The sequence below is a fragment of the Pseudorca crassidens genome, chromosome 1 (assembly GCF_039906515.1).
Source record: "Pseudorca crassidens isolate mPseCra1 chromosome 1, mPseCra1.hap1, whole genome shotgun sequence".
Lineage (NCBI taxonomy): Eukaryota > Metazoa > Chordata > Mammalia > Artiodactyla > Delphinidae > Pseudorca > Pseudorca crassidens.
The window spans coordinates 111,108,603-111,127,982 of NC_090296.1; the positions used below are offsets into that span (position 1 = coordinate 111,108,603).

The 19,380-nt window shown below is 43.2% G+C and overlaps 1 protein-coding gene across 3 annotated transcripts in view; it reads left to right on the top strand.

The window, feature by feature from the left end:
* TLN2 (talin 2) overlaps nt 1-19,380 on the top strand; it is a 450,451-nt gene that overhangs the window by 415,569 nt on the left and 15,502 nt on the right. For all 3 annotated transcript variants that reach the window (XM_067749188.1, XM_067749208.1, XM_067749197.1), the window contains 3 exons: nt 435-542; nt 14,569-14,674; nt 15,545-15,669. In XM_067749188.1, coding sequence (XP_067605289.1) covers nt 435-542; nt 14,569-14,674; nt 15,545-15,669 — 339 coding nt within the window. The remainder of the gene's footprint in view (nt 1-434; nt 543-14,568; nt 14,675-15,544; nt 15,670-19,380) is intronic.

Here is a 19,380-nt window from a genome sequence, read left to right on the forward strand (position 1 = left end):
GTAAGCCTCTTCTGTAAGCCCCAATCATGAATCTTTTTAGCACACGTGGAATTTCTTACCTTTCAATAAAAGTTGGGGTGGGGGGGGCATGAGGAGAAAGGAAGGAAAGAGGGGCCAGATTCACTTGCTTTTGTCTGCCTTCCAGGCACTAGAAAAAGCAAGACACAAAGTGTTGTCAGAGAACCTGCAGTGCAGACAGATGGGAGGTATCAGGAGAATGTGGAGGAGAACCCCTCCTCTCTCCAGGGAGGCAGGGAAGGTTTCTCAGAGAGGTCACTGAAGGTAAAACGGGAGGAGTTCCAGATTCCAGGTCTCCTGCCTCTGGGTCTTGGGCTACACAGCACTGCTGGGCAAGTGACCCCACCTGGCTGCCTGGTCCACTTGCCACCTGGCTCTTCCTGTTTTAAGATGTCGACGTTCCTTTCTCTCTCCAGCAAGCATCCTATCACCCCGACGTCAGCGAGGAGGTGCGCACCAGAGCATTGCGGTACGGGACGGAGTGCACCCTCGGCTACCTGGACCTTCTGGAGCACGTCTTGGTGGTGAGGAGGGGCATGGGCCAGGCCAGGGCTGAGGAAGAGCTGATCCGGATGCAGAGCGTCCTTTCCTTGGGAAAACCCCTCTTAGAGCATCGCGCAGGCTCCACTTGCGAGGCTGGGACTGGACTGAGCTGAAAAGCCTCTCATATCACACTGCCCCAGCACACGAGATACAAGTGTAGTCTGGAGGGAGGTGCAGTTCGAATCCAGAGGAGCCTGGCTGTCTCGTTGCACCAAAGAGGCAAGACTAGCCTGAAAGAGCGGTGGGTAAGCAGAGTGAGAGGCGAAGCAGGTGGGACACACAGAGCCACCACTGAAAACAGATCAGGAGGTCCGGTCAGGAAAAACCCCAGTCCATCCTGCAAGGGCCAGGAAGGCTCCTAGAAGAGCCAGGCCAGCATCCGTGTTAGAAACATCACCAGTGCTACAGGAGACCTACTAGCCTCTCGCGATTTCCCCCAGTCCTCGAACCAGTGGCTTAGACCACATTGAGAATATGTCCAGTTCCATTTGTCTGATGACCTTCGAGCCTGCCGTGCCCACACGGAGCTGGGTTAATGTGGTGTACATCTGTCCCTGTCTAATCCTGGGAGCCACGTTTAAAACTGGGGAGTTCTGGGAGAGAGCTTGTTCAGGAGTCAGAGACACCCCAGAAGGGACTTGATGATGTCTCACCCCCTTCACTGCCCTTGCTCCTTTCTAAACCTAAAAGAAGATGATCCAACAGGGCACTTTCAGATACACAGCACATGTACCTCAAAGATTATTAAGCCTTTCATTTGCTCTGCATTGACATTTATCTCTTTTTGTGCAACCACGTGAGGCTAGCAGGGCAAGGGAATGATCCAAGAACCAAGTTTGGCCCCTTGGCCCCTTGGAGACACGGGGGCGAGGCTAATTAAAACGCAGGAGGGTAGTGTATATATGTCCATGCCACTCTCTCGCTCCGTCACAGCTTACCCTTCCCCCTCCCCATATCCTCAAGTCCATTCTCTAGTAGGTCTGTGTCTTTATTCCTGTCTTACCCCTAGGTTCTTCATGACATCCCAGCTACTAATGACAGACCTGAGACCAAGTCCCAGCTCTGCTCATTCTAGTATTTCACTGCCTTCTCCTTAAACTGAAATTACCTTCCGATGTTAAGCATTTCAGGTCTTTTAAGGGAACACTACTTTTATTCTTCACCCAGGTAACCGTGGTCATTGCAAAAGAATATCTTTTGAGAGAGTGGCCAGTCTGGGGTTACTGACATTGGGCTCCCAAAGCCTGAACGCTCGTGAGTAGAAACCAGTGTATTGCTCGTGGGCCAAGGAGAAAACATCTTGGCCAGTCAGCGTTCGCAGGCACGAGCCTCCCCAGCCAAGCCAGCTTGTCTGTGTTGGGATATGAGGTGTTCAGCCCGTGAGCATGCATAGCAGGAAGTTTAGCGTAAGGAGAATGAAGCCAGCAAGGCTTCCACAAGGTATCTTTTTCTTGATGGGACCATCTATTCTAGGCACTTGGAATCTTGTGACATCCGAACATTCGAAAGCACAGTGGAAAGCAAAATGGCTTAGGTTTAGAACGCTTGAATTCAGATCCTGGCTGTGCCAAGTAAATAGTTGCATTACCACTGTCTTATCCGGGCTTCAGTTTGCTCAGATGTTAAGCCGCTGATTAAGGATTAAGTGAGGCGGTGGGGAGTCCAGGGCTCTGGCTGAGCTCACGTCTGCTGCACGCTTCGTTAAAATCCTCCTGGAAGGTGCCGGTCCTGGCTGAGCAGAGGTGCAGGGCTGCGGCAGCAGTGCCCTCCTAGCTTCCCAGGTGGGGGCTCTCCCCCAGCACCCATTTTTCCTTGTCTCTGTCTCTCATGCTTTGGTCTTCATCTTGTTCATTTGATACTGGCATCCTCCTATTACTCCCATGAAGGATCCTCACCTCACCCCTTTCATCCGGTTCCATTTCTCGGTTAAACCGTATTTTTTCCCCGCTCCTGTGTTTGTACCTGTGGCGCCAGTGTCGGTAGGTGCAGGCCCCTGCACACATTGGCTCTTGGTGAGCCATTTAACGAGGATGTCCTGTGTCGGGGTCCACTTGCAGCAGCGCCAGCTCCCCAAGTTGGGATGGAAAGGAGGCAGCAGCCTTCAAGGCGTACGGTGGAGTGAAGGTCTCGGGTTTCCCTCCTCTGCGCAAAGACAGCTTAGACCGGGGAGAGGAGTTCTGTCTTCATGAGGAAGGGCAGGTGCCAGCATTTGTCTTGAGAACCTTCTCCCAGGGGAGAAGGAAGAGGGAACCCTCAGAGGGTCCCCTTCTTGACCTCAAGCCGCCTTTAGACCCTCTCCCAGTATCTGGGAGCCGGGTGTTGCATCCACCAAAGCACTTCCTCTCTCCACCTCCGCCCCTCTCCATGCCCACCGCATGTTGGTGAGCAGAAGAAGACAAGGCCTCCTGAGGCGGGTGTGGGTGCGTGGTTGGCCTCTTTGCCCCAAGGGAAGCTGAGGTGTCCGGGGCCTCCGTGGGAAGGCCTAGGAGCCATTCCCAGGATACACACTCAGAGACCCCAGCTTTACAGCCCCTTAGTTACTGTGCCGGGCATCAGCCCTAGTGATAATCAGCAGGTTCTTCTGGAACAGGAGGAAGGGCACATACCACAGGGAGACCCCACATCACGTGTGATTTGGGAGGTTTCGTGTGGGACCAGAGGTTGGCAGTAGGGGAGCTACCACTGCCTTCTTTTCCTGGACCCAACAAGAGCCATTGCACTTTACAGCCAGGTGTGCTTCCCTGATGCGTTTTCCGTTATGAGTTCTTCTTGGTATTTACTAAAGAAACAGGACTCTGGGGCTTCCCTGGTGGCTCAGTGGTTGAGAGTCCGCCTGCCGATGCAGGGGACACGGGTTCGTGCCCCGGTCCGGGAAGGTCCCACATGCTGCGGAGCGGCTGGGCCCATGAGCCATGGCCGCTGAGCCTGTGCGTCCGGAGCCTGTGCTCCACAATGGGAGAGGCCACAACAGTGAGAGGCCCGCGTACCGCAAAAAAAAAAAAAAAAAAGAAACAGGACTCTGAAGTCTTACATGTTTGCAAACCGAATTTGGTTGATTGTGTGGTGGTTGATGTGTCTGTTAAAAGCCTGCCACCTGAATTTCCTTTCATCTTCCTCTACAGTTATTGTCATTGTAACTTGTAATTATGGCAATAATATAAATATCCTGTTTCTCCATAGCTGTTTTGAGATTTACGGTGTGAAAAATGCTGGTGCTAAAACGAAATCATTAATAGGAAGAAAAGCTAAATGACATGAAAACTTTTTTTTTTTTGTGGTACGCGCGCCTCTCACTGTTGCGGCCTCTCCCGTTGTGGAGCACAGGCTCCGGACGCGCAGGCTCAGCGGCCATGGCTCACGGGCCCAGCCGCTCCACGGCATGTGGAATCTTCCCGGACCGGGACACGAACCTGTGTCCCCTGCATCGGCAGGTGGACTCCCAACCCCTGTGCCACCAGGGAAGCCCGACATGAAAACTTTTATACAGCATCCAGAATTTGTCTCATCTTTTACAAGAAAGAGGTTTTTCCCTCTTTATGGTGACACGTGCTGATGGTTCATCCAAGTAGCTAAGAATGAAATCGCATCAAGTATTTGTTCATATTTTTATTCTTGTCTCTTTAGAGACCTACACATACTCTTTGAAGGGTATTTTCCAATAAAAATATAGGAAGGAGACATCCAGGGGATTATCATAAACATGAAAAAATACCAGTTCCTAACTGAAAATGGTAGAACCTCTGTGACAGCGTTCTGTCCCCTAAGCTGCAGACATTAGCAGTTTCCTTGGGCCTGCAGCTGAAAATAAGCTCACATGTCCCATCATGAGCCCTCACTCCTTCTCCAAAGCAGACTTGAAAGAAATCTGGACTAACACGAGGCTAAATACGAGGAAGACTGTTCCACATACGAGGACCATGAGCCATAAGACCGCTTAGGACCGAGCTGGTAGAGACCCGAAAAGAAATTAGGGAAATGGAGACGCACGAATACGGAAACTAGTGTTCACTTCTGAGGGAACTTTGACAGAATCAGAAAACGAAAGCCAAATTGACAATTTAGAGAAGACGTCAGATGTATGTGGAAATTACCTTTAGGGTAGAGGGAAAGAATACTAAGATTAGCTATTTGAGGGTGGTGAATAAAAAAGCAGTTAAAGCTAGAGATTTTCACACACACACGCACGCACGCACACACACGCACACAGTATTCCCCATTCTGCCCTCCTCCTCATTCACTGGTCTTCACGCATGTCATCAGATGACCACAGTACCTCCATCCTGAAAAGAAAGTCAGCCGACATTGGAACTGTAACAGGAGATCCTAGGATTGTCCTCCTGGATCACTGTAAAGCTGACTTCTCTTCTTAGCTGACCAGAGAGAATTAGTAAGATTTCTGAAAGCTGAAGAAAGGTCAGATAATTGTCCAATTTTTACTAAAGGGGAAAGAGAAAAGTAGAAATTAAGGTTTGGAGGAAGTGTCCAGCAATTTAGAGGAATAAATTGAGGTCACTTTCAGGTAGTCCAAGGTGGTTTAGCCATCTTCTTTAGGGACCGCTTTTCTTAAATTTGGACACGTGAAAACGTGGGGGAAAGTATGCTACTTTGGCCTTGTTCAGGTCAAATATCCTAGAGCCAAGGATTCTTCACCTTTTTTGGCTGGTTTGTATATTTTAGTTTTACTTTAGAAAAAAATCTTAAAACAGAAAACCATATCAACATTTGCATGTCTACCATCTATAATTAACTAATTTTGTTAAATAATATTTTGTCTTATTTGGTTCAGATCCTTATTTTGTAAGAAGTCTCTCAATAATAATTAATTTTGTATCCTTTACCAATACCATCCTCCTTTTTTCTCTGTCTAGGCAGAAATAACTATCATGATTTCAGCTTTCTTAACCTTCGTGGATCTTGGGCCCCCTTGAGCTAGCTAAAAGCCCATTTCCTGCCTCACCCTACCCTCATCAGAGAAACATCAGCACATAAACACAAATGTCCCGTAAACTGTTAAGAGGGTTCCCAGACCCCTAGCTGGATACTTTGGGAATTTAGAAACTCCAAATCGAGAGGAGATTGGGGATTTGGGGATTTTTTTTTTTTTTTCTTGAGAATCCAGTTATCAGTCTACAAACAATGGGATCTAATTTAGGCAGAACCCCGTCCTTGCTGTCCTGGGAGCTGCTTTATGAAGCTTTAGACGTGCCCATTTGAGCAATGTTGGCCTTCTGCATTTGCTGTTGGCTGGTTTGTCATGGAGGATTTCTATTGCAGGATGAGAGGCAGCCAGTTGGCCTCTGCAGTACCACAGATCAATATTGCTGCTTACCCACAATATGAGGTCTTTGACAGGGTTAAAATTACCATGGCTTCCAGTAGCAGCACTTTAATTTCATTCTGTCTGTTGCCTGCTATGAGAAATCATGTTGACTTAATTGCAGAATAAAAATAGAACTCCTTTGCTCTCCTGCCTTATTTAAATAGGGTGCTTTGCCATAGGGCCGTTCCCTTTCTTAGAGCCAGAGTGTATACAGAGTGGTTTTCTCCCTCCATCAAGGCTCATGCAGCTCAATATTTTGCAATCCAAAAATGGGCAGAAGACCTAAATAGACATTTCTCCAAAGAATATATACAGATTGCCAACACGTGAAAGAATGCTCAACATCATTAATAATTAGAGAAATGTAAATCAAAACTACAATGAGGTATCACCTCACACCACTCAGAATGGCCATCATCAAAAAGTCTACAAACAATAAATGCTGGAGAGGGTGTGGAGAAAAGGGAACCCTCTTGCACTGCAGGTGGGAATGTGAATTGGTACAGCCACTATGGAGAACAGTATGGAGGTTCCTTAAAAAACTACAAATAAAACTACCATACGACCCAGCAATCCCACTACTGGGCATATACCCTGAGAAAACCATAATTCAAAGAGTCATGTACCACAATGTTCCTGGCAGCACTATTTACAATAGCCAGGACATGGAAGCAACCTAAGTGTCCATCCACACATGAATGGATAAAGAAGACGTGGCACATATGTACAATGGAATATTACTCAGCCATAAAAAGAAACGAAATTGAGTTATTTGTAATGAGGTGGATGGACCTAGAGTCTGTCATACAGAGTGAAGTAAGTCAGAAAGAGAAAAACAAATACCATATGCTAACACATATGTATGGAATCTAAAAAAAAAAAAAAAGGTTCTGAAGAAACTAGGGGCAGGACAGGAATAAAGACGCAGATGTAGAGAATGGACTTGAGGACACGGAGAGGGGGAAGGATAAGCTGGGACCAAGTGAGAGACTGGCATGGACTTACATATACTACCAAACGTAAAATAGATAGCTAGTGGGAAGCAGCCACATAGCACAGGGAGATCAGCTCCATGCTTTGTGACCACCTAGAGGGGTGGGATAGGGAGGGTGGGAGGGAGATGCAAGAGGGAGGGGATATGGGGATATATGTATACATACAGCTGATTCACTTTGTTATACAGCAGAAACTAACACACCATTCTAATGTAGTTATACTCCAATAAAGATGTTAAAATAAATAATTAAATTAAATTTTAAAACATAAAGACAGAAGTCTTTTCACCACTCCCCTTTGATGATTTCAGTGAATCTCCCTACCACACCCTTAAGTTTTGTTTCAGCTTTATTGAGGCATAACTAACATATACAAGGAACACATATTTGAAGTGTACGATTTGAGGAGTGATATCTGAATATGTCTGTGAAACCATCACCACAATCAAAACGATGAATATATCCGTTATTCTTCAAAATTTCCAAACAACCACTAGTCTGCTTTTTGTTATCACAGATTTGTTTGCATTTTCCAGACTTTTATATAAAAGCAGTCATCGGGCCTGTACTCTCCTTTGTCTGGCTTTTTTCACTCAGCATCAGTAGTTTCAATTCCATCCACATTGTTATGTGTACCAATAATTTGTCCCCTTTTATTAAGTAGTATTCCGCCATATGGCTATGTCATAATTGTTCATCAGAACACCTGTTGATGGATATTTGCGTTATTTCCAGGTTTGATGATTATAAATAAATCTGCTACGAACATCCTATATAGAAGTTTTTCTACCTATATGATTTCATTTCTCTTGGATAAATACCTAGAAGTAGAATAGTTATATCATAGGGTGGGTATATTTTTAACTTCTTAGGAAACTACTAAATTCTTTTTTAAAGTGGTTATTTCCACCAGCAGTATATGAGAGTTCCAATTTCTCCATGTCCTTGTTAGCACTTAGAGTGGTCAGTGTTTTTAATTTTAGACATTCTAGTGGGTATGTGGTGGTATCTTAATTTCCACCAAGGGTTAGAGGGCATTTTGTGACCAATTTGTCCACGACACTAGGAATGCTCATTCCCAGGTCAGGCGAGGGTTTCATTGATAGGCCACTCAAAGTGCTAACACTGGACCAGACCCTGTTAGTAATAACCAAAAGGGTCTGGACCATCTGTCTTACTAGTCTGTTATGGTCCAGGAAATGGTTGCTTCTTCCCATTTCTAGAGTTGTGCGTTGATCTTATGGAACTATATATTTGGTCAATCATTCAAGTCACCTGCTCATCCTCAGTTTTATCTGAGGCTCAGTCACACATTTGGTAACGCAAGAAACAATAATCTTGTAAAATAGGCAGAATACAAGTAATACAGCTGGTAACATTAATAAGGTCATAAGTAAGTATTTAAGCTGAGAACTTCCACTAGGTGCGGCCCAGTATAGTATCTGCCCAGATCATGTAAACAGTCTATTCTGCTCCAATCGCTGTCTTTAAGGAAATCATATATTGATATTGTACCTAAAGTTCACCAAAGATTTCTACGTGTAAAGGTGAGTGGTGGGTCATCGTGACCCTTTGCAGGATTGAGAAAGGAATGTTATCTTCTAAAGAGTTACGTGACTGGTGTCAGAAGAAGAAAAATTGGTCTTTAAGATTGAGCAGGTATTTCTGCTATTGGGAAGGTCTGTTAACACGTCATGCAGATGCACAAGGCACACTAGAGGGGAGGGAGGAGGCCAAAGGGCAGAGAAAAAGTTTTATGTTTAAATTGTTCTTGTCTTGCCTTAAAATGTGAATTTTTATTTCATCAGTCAGATATATTCTCTGCAGATAGTTTCTCTTAGGGTGTCACCTGTATTTTCATTTTCATAACAGTGTCTGGCGGGGGGAGAAAAATGTATATTAAAAAAGAAAGGGGCTTCTCTGGTGGCGCAGTGGTTGAGAGTCCGCCTGCCGACGCGGGGGACACGGGTTCGTGCCCCGGTCCGGGAAGATCCCACATGCCGCGGAGCAGCTGGGCCCGTGAGCCATGGCCGCTGAGCCTGCGCGTCTGGAGCCTGTGCTCCGGAACAGGAGAGGCCACAACAGTGAGAGGCCCGCGTACCGCAAAAAAACAAAACAAAACAAACCAAAAAAACCCCCAAAAAGAAAGAAAATGACAGCAAGGCAGAGAGTTGAGAAAACAAAAAAGTACAGATAGAACTCGGATAAAAATGAAAGTAAAATGAAAATATGTCTTACATATAAAATATTAAACATTTAGGATGAACTGGATGTTTGCAAAGGTTATCGAATTATTTTCAGGATTATACCCCAGTGTGGGGAAGAAAATAATCTTCCCTCTACTCTTCTGAGTTCTTGCTGGAGACCTCGTGTAATAAGACAGATTAACAAGAGAACAACAAAAGTTGATTCACATGGTGTACCTCATGGATAAATGGAAGATACCCAGCGGAAAAATGGGCAATTCCCAAGGTAGCCTAAGGCACCCACTTAAATACCACTTTCAGGCAAAGAAAAGAAAAGGTGTATGTGGTGGGAGGAGGCTGGTTACAGGAGGTGGCCAGGAAAAGCAGGGTTAACTAGGGTAAGGTTGTTAGCAGGTTTTAGAGCCTTCATCATCTATAAGATTCTCTTGTGATTTTCTCTCAGGCTTCTCTTACTGGTACAGAGGGGGAGACACCCTTACAAATGGAGATTTCTTTTATAAATGTGAATTACCCTTTCAAAAGAGGTAATTTCCTGTTTTCAGAGCATCCCCCGTGTCTGATTTTTCTCAAAATAATCAACTCAAAGCAATCTGTATGCCAAAGAGGCATGTTTTGGGGTGACATACTTTGCTACCCTTCACCAGCCTCCTTCTTTGTCTTTCATTTGCCTGCCTGATTGATTCTCTTCTTGTTAACAACCTTATTGAGATACAATTGGCATATGGCAAAATTTACCCAGTTAAGGCATACAGTTTCTTGGTTTTCACTATATTTACAGCTGTACACCTATCACCATAATAATAATTTTAGAACATTTTTGTCAACCCAAGAAGAAACCTCATGCCCTTTAGCAGTCATTCCTCATTCCCTTCATCCCCACTCCTAGCCCAAGGCGAACACTAATCTTTTTCTTGTCTCTGTAGATTGCCGATTCTGAACATTTCATGTAAACAGAATCGTATAGCATGTGATCTTTTGTAATTGGCTTCTTTCACTTAGCATAATGTTTTTAAAGTTCTAAGACATAAACTTTCAAATTCCTGCTTTTTTTAAATTAATTTTTATTGGAGTACAGTTCCTTTACAATGTTGTGTTAGTTTCTACTGTACAGCAAAGTCAATCCGCTATACGTATACATATATCCCCTCTTTTTTTGATTTCCTTCCCATTTAGGTCACCACAGAGCACTGAGTTCCCTGTGCTATACAGTAGCTTCTCATTAGTTATCTATTTTATACATAGTATCAATAGTGTATATATGTCAATCCCAGTCTCCCAGTTCATCCCACCCCCCTTCCCCCCTTGGTATCCGTACGTTTGTTCTCTACGTCTGTGTGTCTATTTCTGCTTTGCAAATAAGATCATCTATACCATTTTTCTAGATTCCACATATATGCATTAATATACGATATTTGTTTTTCTCTTTCTGACTTCACTGTATGAAAATCTCTAGGTCCATCCACATCTCTATAAATGATGCAATTTCATTCCTTTCTATGGCTGAGTAATATTCCATTGTATATGTGTACCACATCTTCTTTATTCATTTCTCTGTTGATGGGCATTTAGGTTGCTTCCATGTCCTGGCTATTGTAAATAGTGCTGCAGTGAACATTGGGATGCATGTGTCTTTTTGAATTATGGTTTTCTCTGGATATATGCCCAGTAGTGGGATTGCTGGCTTTTTAAAGTTTTAAAGCATAATATATGTGTTTTGTCCCCTATTTAAGAAGCTAAGATCACAAAGGTTATTCTCCTGTATTTTCTTCTACACAGTTCTAATTCTTACATTCAGGTTTATACTCCATTTCTAGTTCATCCATGCATATGGTGAGGAAAGGGTCAGGTTTATTTTCTTACCTATGGCTATCCAATTGTTCCAGCATCCTTTGTTGAAAAAATTGTCCTCATTGAATTAAAGGTGCTTTAGCACCTTTAATGAAAATCAGTTGACTATATGTGTGAATCTAGTTCTGGACTCTTTTCTGCCCCACTGATCTGTATGTCTGTGCACCAATATCCTGTTGTCTTGACCACTACTATAACTTTATAATGAGTCTTGAAATCAGGTATTCTAAAACTTACAGCTTTGTTCTTTTTCAAAATGGTTTAGCTATTCTAGGTCCTTTGTATTTTATATACATTTTAGAATCATCTTATCGATATCTTAAAAAAAAAAAGCTTATTGGGGTTTTGACTGGGATCGTGGGGAGATTTGGGAATAATTGATCTTAATAGTCTTCTAATCCAAGAATATGGTATATCTCTCCATTTATTTAGGTCTTCCTTAATATTTTCAACGACATTTGTAGTTTTTAGCATCCACATCTTACACATCTGTTGTCAAATTTAACAGTATTTAACTTAACAGGTATTTCATGATTTTTTATGCTACTATAAATGGTATTGCTTTTTTCAAAATGCTCAATTTTTTACTGCATATAGAAATATAATTGATGTTTGTATATTGACCTTATATCCTGTGACCTTGCTTAACTCATTTATTCTAGCTTTTTTTCCCTTTTTTTTTTTTAAACAAATGCCTTAGAAATTTCTACATAGGCATTCATGTTATTTATGAACAAAGACAATTTTACTTCTCCCTTTCCATCTGCATGCCATTTATTTCTTTTTCTTGCCTTGCTGCACTGGCCAGGAATACTAGTACAATACTGATGGAAGTGTGAGGACGAATATCCTTACCTTATTCTTGGTCTTAGGGGAAAACACGCAGTCTTGCACCATTTACTGTGAGTCTCCCCATCATACCTTTAACTCCTTGCTTATTCACGTTGTGTTGACCACTGTAGCAAAAGCAAATAGCAAAGCCTGTGGACTCCTTTGCTCTTTAGTCCCAGAGCTGTAGCCATTATTGACCTAGTGGCCTTACAACATGTATTGTTTCAGACAAATACAGTACAAGCCTTTTACAGTTAGGTAGTGGCAAATGCCCATTTGATCTAGAGCAATGGTTTACAACTTTGGCTGCAAATGAGAACCACCTGGAGAACTTTTAGAAATTCTGGTGCCCAGGCCGTACATCGGACCAATTCCATCAGTAGTCCTGATGGAAATGTATACTGTATTAAATTATGTATTAATTTATACAATCTTACCACAGCTCTATAATGAAAGGACTGTTTGTTGTGCTCATTTAATAGATAAGTAAACTGAGGCTTAGAGAGAAGATAAGTAACTGGACCACTGTTACTGAGGTACATTGACTCTAGAACCTACCCTTAATTCAGTTGCCTGCCAACTGGCTGTGTTAAAAAAGTAAAAGGCATCTAACCCCTCCCCTCCACCTCTCCATGGTTCTGGTGATCTTCTGGAACTAGTCTAGGATGCCATCATATTAGGACTTGTCTCCAGTAGTGTGTTGGTCTGTTATTCATTCATTCATTTGTTCACTCATTCACTGGTTTGTACTGAGTTAATATCTGCATGGTGCTATGTGTAGATAGGTCCTAGGGTGAGGGAATGAGAATAACAGAGCAGCTGAACTCAGAACAGTACCAAATATAAAATTTAGAAGATTGCAAGAGGAAGGAGGGTAGGGAATAGAGCCTGGGAAGTGGTTGCTCAAGAATCTTTGACTAATCAGTTCAAGTGTGTAACATAATGTCTTCTATGCACTGGTGTGTCTGGGGCTGGTCAATGTGTAACCCCAATAAAGAAGATGTGGCACATATATACAATGGAATATTACTCAGCCATAAAAAGAAACGAAATTGAGCTATTTGTAATGAAGTGGATAGACCTAGAGTCTGTCACACAGAGTGAAGTAAGTGAGAAAGAGAAAGACAAATACCGTATGCTAACACGTGTGTATGGAATTTAAGAAAAAAAAATGTCATGAAGAACCTAGGGGTAAGACAGGAATAAAGACACAGACCTACCAGAGAATGGACTTGAGGATATGGGGAGGGGGGAGGGTAAGCTGTGACAAAGCGAGAGAGAGGCATGGACATATATACACTACCAAACGTAAGGTAGATAGCTAGTGGGAAGCAGCCGCATAGCACAGGGAGATCAGCTAGGTGCTTTGTGACCGCCTGGAGGGGTGGGATAGGGAAGGTGGGAGGGAGGGAGACACAAGAGGGAAGAGATATGGGAACATGTGTATATGTATAGCTGATTCACTTTGTTGTAGGGCAGAAACTAACACACCATTGTAGAGCAATTGTACTCCAATAAAGATGTAAAAAAAAAAAGTATAACCCCATTAACTCCCCCAACCCCAGATTTTTTTTTACCAACCTTCTTTTAAAGTTCTCTTACAGTTTTGGGGTCCAAAAGACATCTTTTCCAGACTCGTAAGAAAGAGTACGATACCTGGTCAGGTGAAAAGGGTATGGGATACCAAGAAGGGAATTAACATTTAATGAATGCCTACTGTGTTCCAGGCATTGTGCAAGATACTTCTCATGGGTTATTCCATTTGATGTTTATGCCACTCCTGAGGAGTAGGCATTATCCCAGTTTTACAGATGAGTAAACAGGTTCTGAGAGGTTCAGTAATCTGCCCATTGTTCACAAACTAGGAGCAGGTGAAGCTAGGTTTGAAACACAGGTTTGTCCAATACCAAAGCCCAGGCTTTGTCTGCTGCTCAGAATTGTCCATAGAGAGACAGCAGTGGTGCTTTCCTCCTGAATGTCTTAGCATTTCTAAATCTCAAGATGACCCCTCTGAAGCATGGGTAGGAGATGCAGGAAAGAATATTGAAAGAAGAATTTCAAGATTAGGGAGGAACAAGGTGGTATAAGTCAGATGTAAATCCATGGTGGAAGATGGTAGGGAGCTCTCATCCATTTCATAATTCCATTCTTGAATGAATTTGAGAAGAAATCAGCTGAGGATGTCCTTTAAATTGGATTAGGGGTAGATTTTTAGTATCTTTTTTAACACCAGCAAAAAACAAACTTAAAACCCCTTTAAACTAGGTTTAAAAGAAGGAAAGTCCACAGGACTTCTCCCAGGAGAGCTTGCAGTCAAAACCCTGGAAATGGATTGTCCTTTCAGGAGCAGCCCTTCTCAGAGAGGTTTTTGTCTCCAAGACCCCACCTGAGTCACACTTTTCTTCTGACCCCATATTTGCTTTGTCACAAACACCAGCTGACCTGCAGCCTTGGACATTCATGTTCACTCAGAGCATTCTTACATTTTGGGTAATTTCCGTGTGCGTATGTTTGTTTTAGGTACAAACAAAAGGACAAATAAGAACTTCATCTCCCTTGTGATCTTAGGGAGGTATGTCAGAATAGATCTTAGGAAAACTCCTGGTTCCCAGCTTTTCATTTCTCACATGAGGAAACTGAAGGCCAGTGCGTCTTATATGTTTTCCCCTAAATTTCTAAAGTCACTTGGTGACAGAGTTGCAACTTCAAACCAGGATGTCTAGCTCTGCGTCCACCAGCAAGAGTGGGCTTCCTGTCACAATGGCTACCGCCTTCCTTATGCGTTTGGCTTGTTCTTCACCCATAGATTCTTCAGAAACCAACCCCAGAACTCAAGCACCAGCTGGCTGCTTTCTCCAAGCGCGTGGCCGGTGCCGTGACCGAGCTCATCCAGGCAGCGGAGGCCATGAAAGGTAGGCTGGATTCTCTCGTGTCGTCCTGTGGGGCAGTCCTAGACAGCAAACTGAGCAGAGAGGATGGGCAGCCTACACAGGCCCTCTCTTGGCAAATGAAGTCAAAAGGAACACAGTGAGGAACTTTTTTTAAGAAGCAAATGGGAGTAGAGTTAGACTTAAAAAGTTACTATTCTCCTGAAACAAGTCTTTTCTCCAGTCTTTGTATTACGTCCTTCAACTTAAATGTCATGATCCATCTAGAACCGCTCACTTCTCTTTTAAGGGTCTTGCCTTCCATTTTTAACTGCATTTTCCTTCATCAGAATATTTATTCTCATTTAAATAATACACTTGATGTTTAGAAACGGTGCTATCTGGGTAGTATATTGTTTGCACACCCCTTCGTGGTTATGAAGAAGCAATCAACTCACCCGGGAGGGGTTTTCTTACCAGTTTCCCTTTGTTTGCATTTGAGGGGAATGGCTGTTCCTCCTGAGTTCCCAGGAGAAAAGAATGACAAATCTCTGTGCTCAGCATCGTCTCAAGTCTCCTGAGGATGCTTACTTGCATTCATGAACTTTAAGTTACAAGTCAGAGTAAAACTCAAGCAGGCCTTGGTCAATGAGATCTCGATTTTTGAAACTATCATTGATGACTGATCCTGTGGTAGGGACGTCTATACAACTGATTGAGAAAATCAGGGTCAGACAGGCACTCCCCACCCCGACCCCTGCACCCAGCTGATGTTAGTGACAGCTGGAGAAAAGATCCCTTAGGACAACGCAGCTAGTCAGCATCCCTGCATGCAAATCGTGATATCGTTTGTAATTAAGTCACTGCCCTGAGGTCTGCAGCTACCAAGAATGACCCTCTTTGGACTGCTTTTAGGAACAGAGTGGGTGGATCCAGAAGACCCAACCGTCATTGCAGAAACAGAATTACTGGGGGCTGCAGCATCCATTGAGGCTGCTGCTAAGAAGTTAGAGCAGCTGAAGCCAAGAGCAAAGCCAAAAGTGAGTGTCCACGTGTGGCTGCTTGTCTGATGTCAGTAGGTCTCCCGGTAGATGGCTGTGAAATGGAGCCAGATGGGCTGCAGGGAGCTCGTCTCCTTCCCTGGGGTTGGACTAGCAAGCTGCAAACCTGTTCTACCTGCCGAGCACCTTTTTACAGGGTATGGAAAAAAACCCAAGGGTGGGTCTTTCAGGTTAACCATCCCAAGAAATACCTTTGGGTATCGAGAGGAAGAATCCCGGCATTTAAAATCTTGACTTCGTTCCGCTGTTACATAAAGCAGGTGTTGGATGTTTTCTATAGAAAGTCCCCGTTGCTGAATGTGAGATTGTCACCCTCTAATTTTCTGGTTTCCATAATGCTTTTCACCAGAAATAGCAATGCTGGGTCTCTCCTTTTCTTAAAATCAATAGAGAGTAGTGTGAACCTCAAAAGTGGACCCGGTAACAGATTTTTTCAGTATATGCTGGAGACTGTGGTTGGCTGGTGTGTTTTCTCCATCTATGTTTGTCATCTAGATAAATGTTGAGAACTTAGTTACTAAGGTCATAAGTATGTGTTAAGAGAAAGTCATTTAAAAGAAAGAGATACTTTAAGTAAGGACAGTAGAGAGGACAATTATTACAAAAAAGAATGGTGCCCTGGTGCTGTCCAGGGGGCAAAGCCCAACCCTGTAAAGAAGCCACAGTCCCCCTGCCCCCATGGCTGTCTTCAGTGGGAAGATGGTAGAACCAGAGGAGGCCTCTTTATCTTTCTATTCAAGCAAGTCCCTACTGGTTCCTGTAACCCCACCTCCCTTCCAAGGATCCAGATACCTTAGGAATTAAAACCTGGCTCTTCTCTTCAAAAACAAAACGTTGGATCTCCCAGTTTAGGTGCCTAAAATTCTACCTTTTTAAAAAAAAAACAAAAACTTAAGGATGGGGTTTGAGTACTGGAATATACCAAAGCACTCAAAAGCAGTTCCCGGGCTGATGCTGTATGTAAAATAGACTTGGACGTATAGTGAATCTGTTAAGGCTTGCGGACATTCTCAAAACCATGGAATTCTTAGAGCCAGTCTCCTAGTTGTCACTCTAGATTTAATAAAGGCATTTTTAGAATTTCTCATCAAGATGTAATTTAAGATTTTTGGCCTCTGGGTTTTGAGTTTGCCAGGGTCCTCTTTCCTTAACCTGAGGGTCTTAGGTGGTCTAAGTTTGTCCAGGTTTTTCTCATCAAACTTCAGAGCTAAGTGTAGGTGTAAGGGCAACTCCATTTTCTGGACTTGGCTTTATTTCTGCTTTATAAAAATAAGTTAATCATGAGTAGAAAATGTACTTTCAGCTAAGAAGCAGCAGCCGTTGACTGAGGTTTAGAGGCCTTAAACTTAATTCGTTTTTCCTTTTCCTTATCTGATTCACCACATACTTTCCTCTCTCGGGGAAGCTTCTGTCTTCTGGTTCTGGAGCCATGTCAGTTGATGCTCTTTCTCCTGGAGAAGTAGCTTGGCGCTAATTCACGTTGACCCTTCACCATACCCTAAGAGCTGCAGTCCCAATCCCTTTCCCATTGTCTTTTGCAGGGCCCTTCTGAGCTCTTGCACTTGTGAATGAAGGAGACAGGTGGGGGATGGACAAGAATGATGGTGGGATTGGAGTGATGGGAGGGTCTATGTTTTAAAATTTTGTAAGACAATGTTTTAAAAATAACAGCACTTAAAAAGTTTGTGATGACTGCCACACTGGGCCAGTGGGCATTCCCTACACTGCCCTAGGATCATCTAGCCTTTCTGTTTATAGTGTGGTGTGGATTTTTACAGAAAGCCAAGGTCACAGTTGACATAACTGTTGATTTGAGTCCCTTCCTTGGAGGTACCTACTCTAGGTCACTCCCATCTTCCTATTAGGAAGGGTACTTGGTCCTTCTAGAGTCTTTAGAATGATCTCTGAAGTCTTACTCTACCCAGTGACCAGAGGCTCCCACCACATGGATTATGTTATCCATAAAACTGTTTTGAAGAAATCATCAACCTAAACCACAGTTTTTGTGCCTGTCTGGGAGTGCCATTTGCTCTGTAGTAATATCGACGTGAAAAAAAATATCTTTCTTGACTTCAAGAAGGAATTTTTCCCCAGTTTAAAAAAAGAAAAAAATCCCAATCTAACATCAAAAGTCAACCAGTCTTTTGAGATTAACCAGTTCTTCCCATCCCCTTCCAAAACTAAACTCAATCAAATTAATCACAAATCCTCAGGATTCTGTAAGTGAGCAATTGCTGTTTCACCTCTACCCCTGTAACTCACATACAAACCTGCAGGCACCCCACTATCGGGTGAATATGCTTTGCTTCCATATCTGGGAAGCATTTGCACTGCTTTGAGGGAGTTTGGGAGATGGGCAATGTTTTTGTTTAAATTGTTTTGCTCACCACATTCTCAGGTTGCCTATTTTAATAATAGAGTGGTCTGGGGTTTATTGAAGATGGTTCCTGGTATATTCCCACCTCAGGCCCTTAAAACGTAAGCACCTCTTTTTGCCTGGAATCGCCCAGACACAAATAACAAATTGGCATCGCTGAGTCCACTGTTTGCTTGGGAAGATGGTGTAAAGGCAAAATGAAAATGTCGGTGAGCCCTGGTGCATGTGCCTATGATACTAATGATGGCGCCGTTTCCACACCTGCAGACACACTGTGCTCCACAGACAGGTAACAGAGGTGCCCCAATGGCGTCCCCACCAACTCCCTCCCCGCCCCGCCCCACGGCTGCAGCCTGCCATGCTGTGCCCATTCTCAGCTCAGTCAGACCTGGATGCCTTTCTGCAGGCCTCTGTGTGATATGTTTGATATATTAGGTTGTTATTTAATCCAACTATATATCAAACATATTCCTACAGTGTCTTGCCCTGTCTCCGGGGGTTCCTAATATAGCTTAGAAGGCAACACGAAAGAATATGTTAGAATCACAAGTAGATTTAGAAGACGGAGTGCTCATTACATTTCATTATGTTATATCCCATTTCTTCTTGTAGCATTTAAAACCTGTATCCGTACTGCTAGATTATTTTGTTTATTTTAGAAACAAATCGTAATTATTGATGTTTCATAAGAGCTTGAGATATTATGTATAGTTTAGTTTTGTGCAGTGATGAGTCCTTAAAGGATGTGCTCGGTGGGGAAAAAGGAAACCCATGTTTGTGATACGGGGTCAGGATTATAACCTCCAAACACATCTGGATTTATATTTCCTTTTAGTTCAGTTTTATCCTGATCTTCAGTTTAGAAATTAGTAATTCTCATGATCAAGCTTTCAGCAAAAATTCAAGCACAAATCAACTATGTAATGTTCCTTTACACCCAGAGTAACAAAATGTAAAAACCAGACCAGCCAAACCAGATGTATGGATGGTGAGTCACTGGGCTTCATATAAACTTTGGAGGACTAAGTATATCTAATAAAGATAACACAGTGTGGATTATACTCTGTCTGTTGAGTTTCCTGTTATAGGTTAACTTGTCAGTAGAGGTTGATAATATTTAGAATATGCCGACAATCAGAAAGTAATTCCGCAGCCTAATTGGGGACAACAGGAAGTTCAGGATTATGAAACATTTTTTTCTGGCATGTAACAGACTTCTTTAGTTGACTTTGACCTCCTCCTCCTGGAAGAGCCTGTGAAGTATGTGTGAGTTCGTCCTGATCTCTCTCAACAAAATACTTAGAGCACTGCTT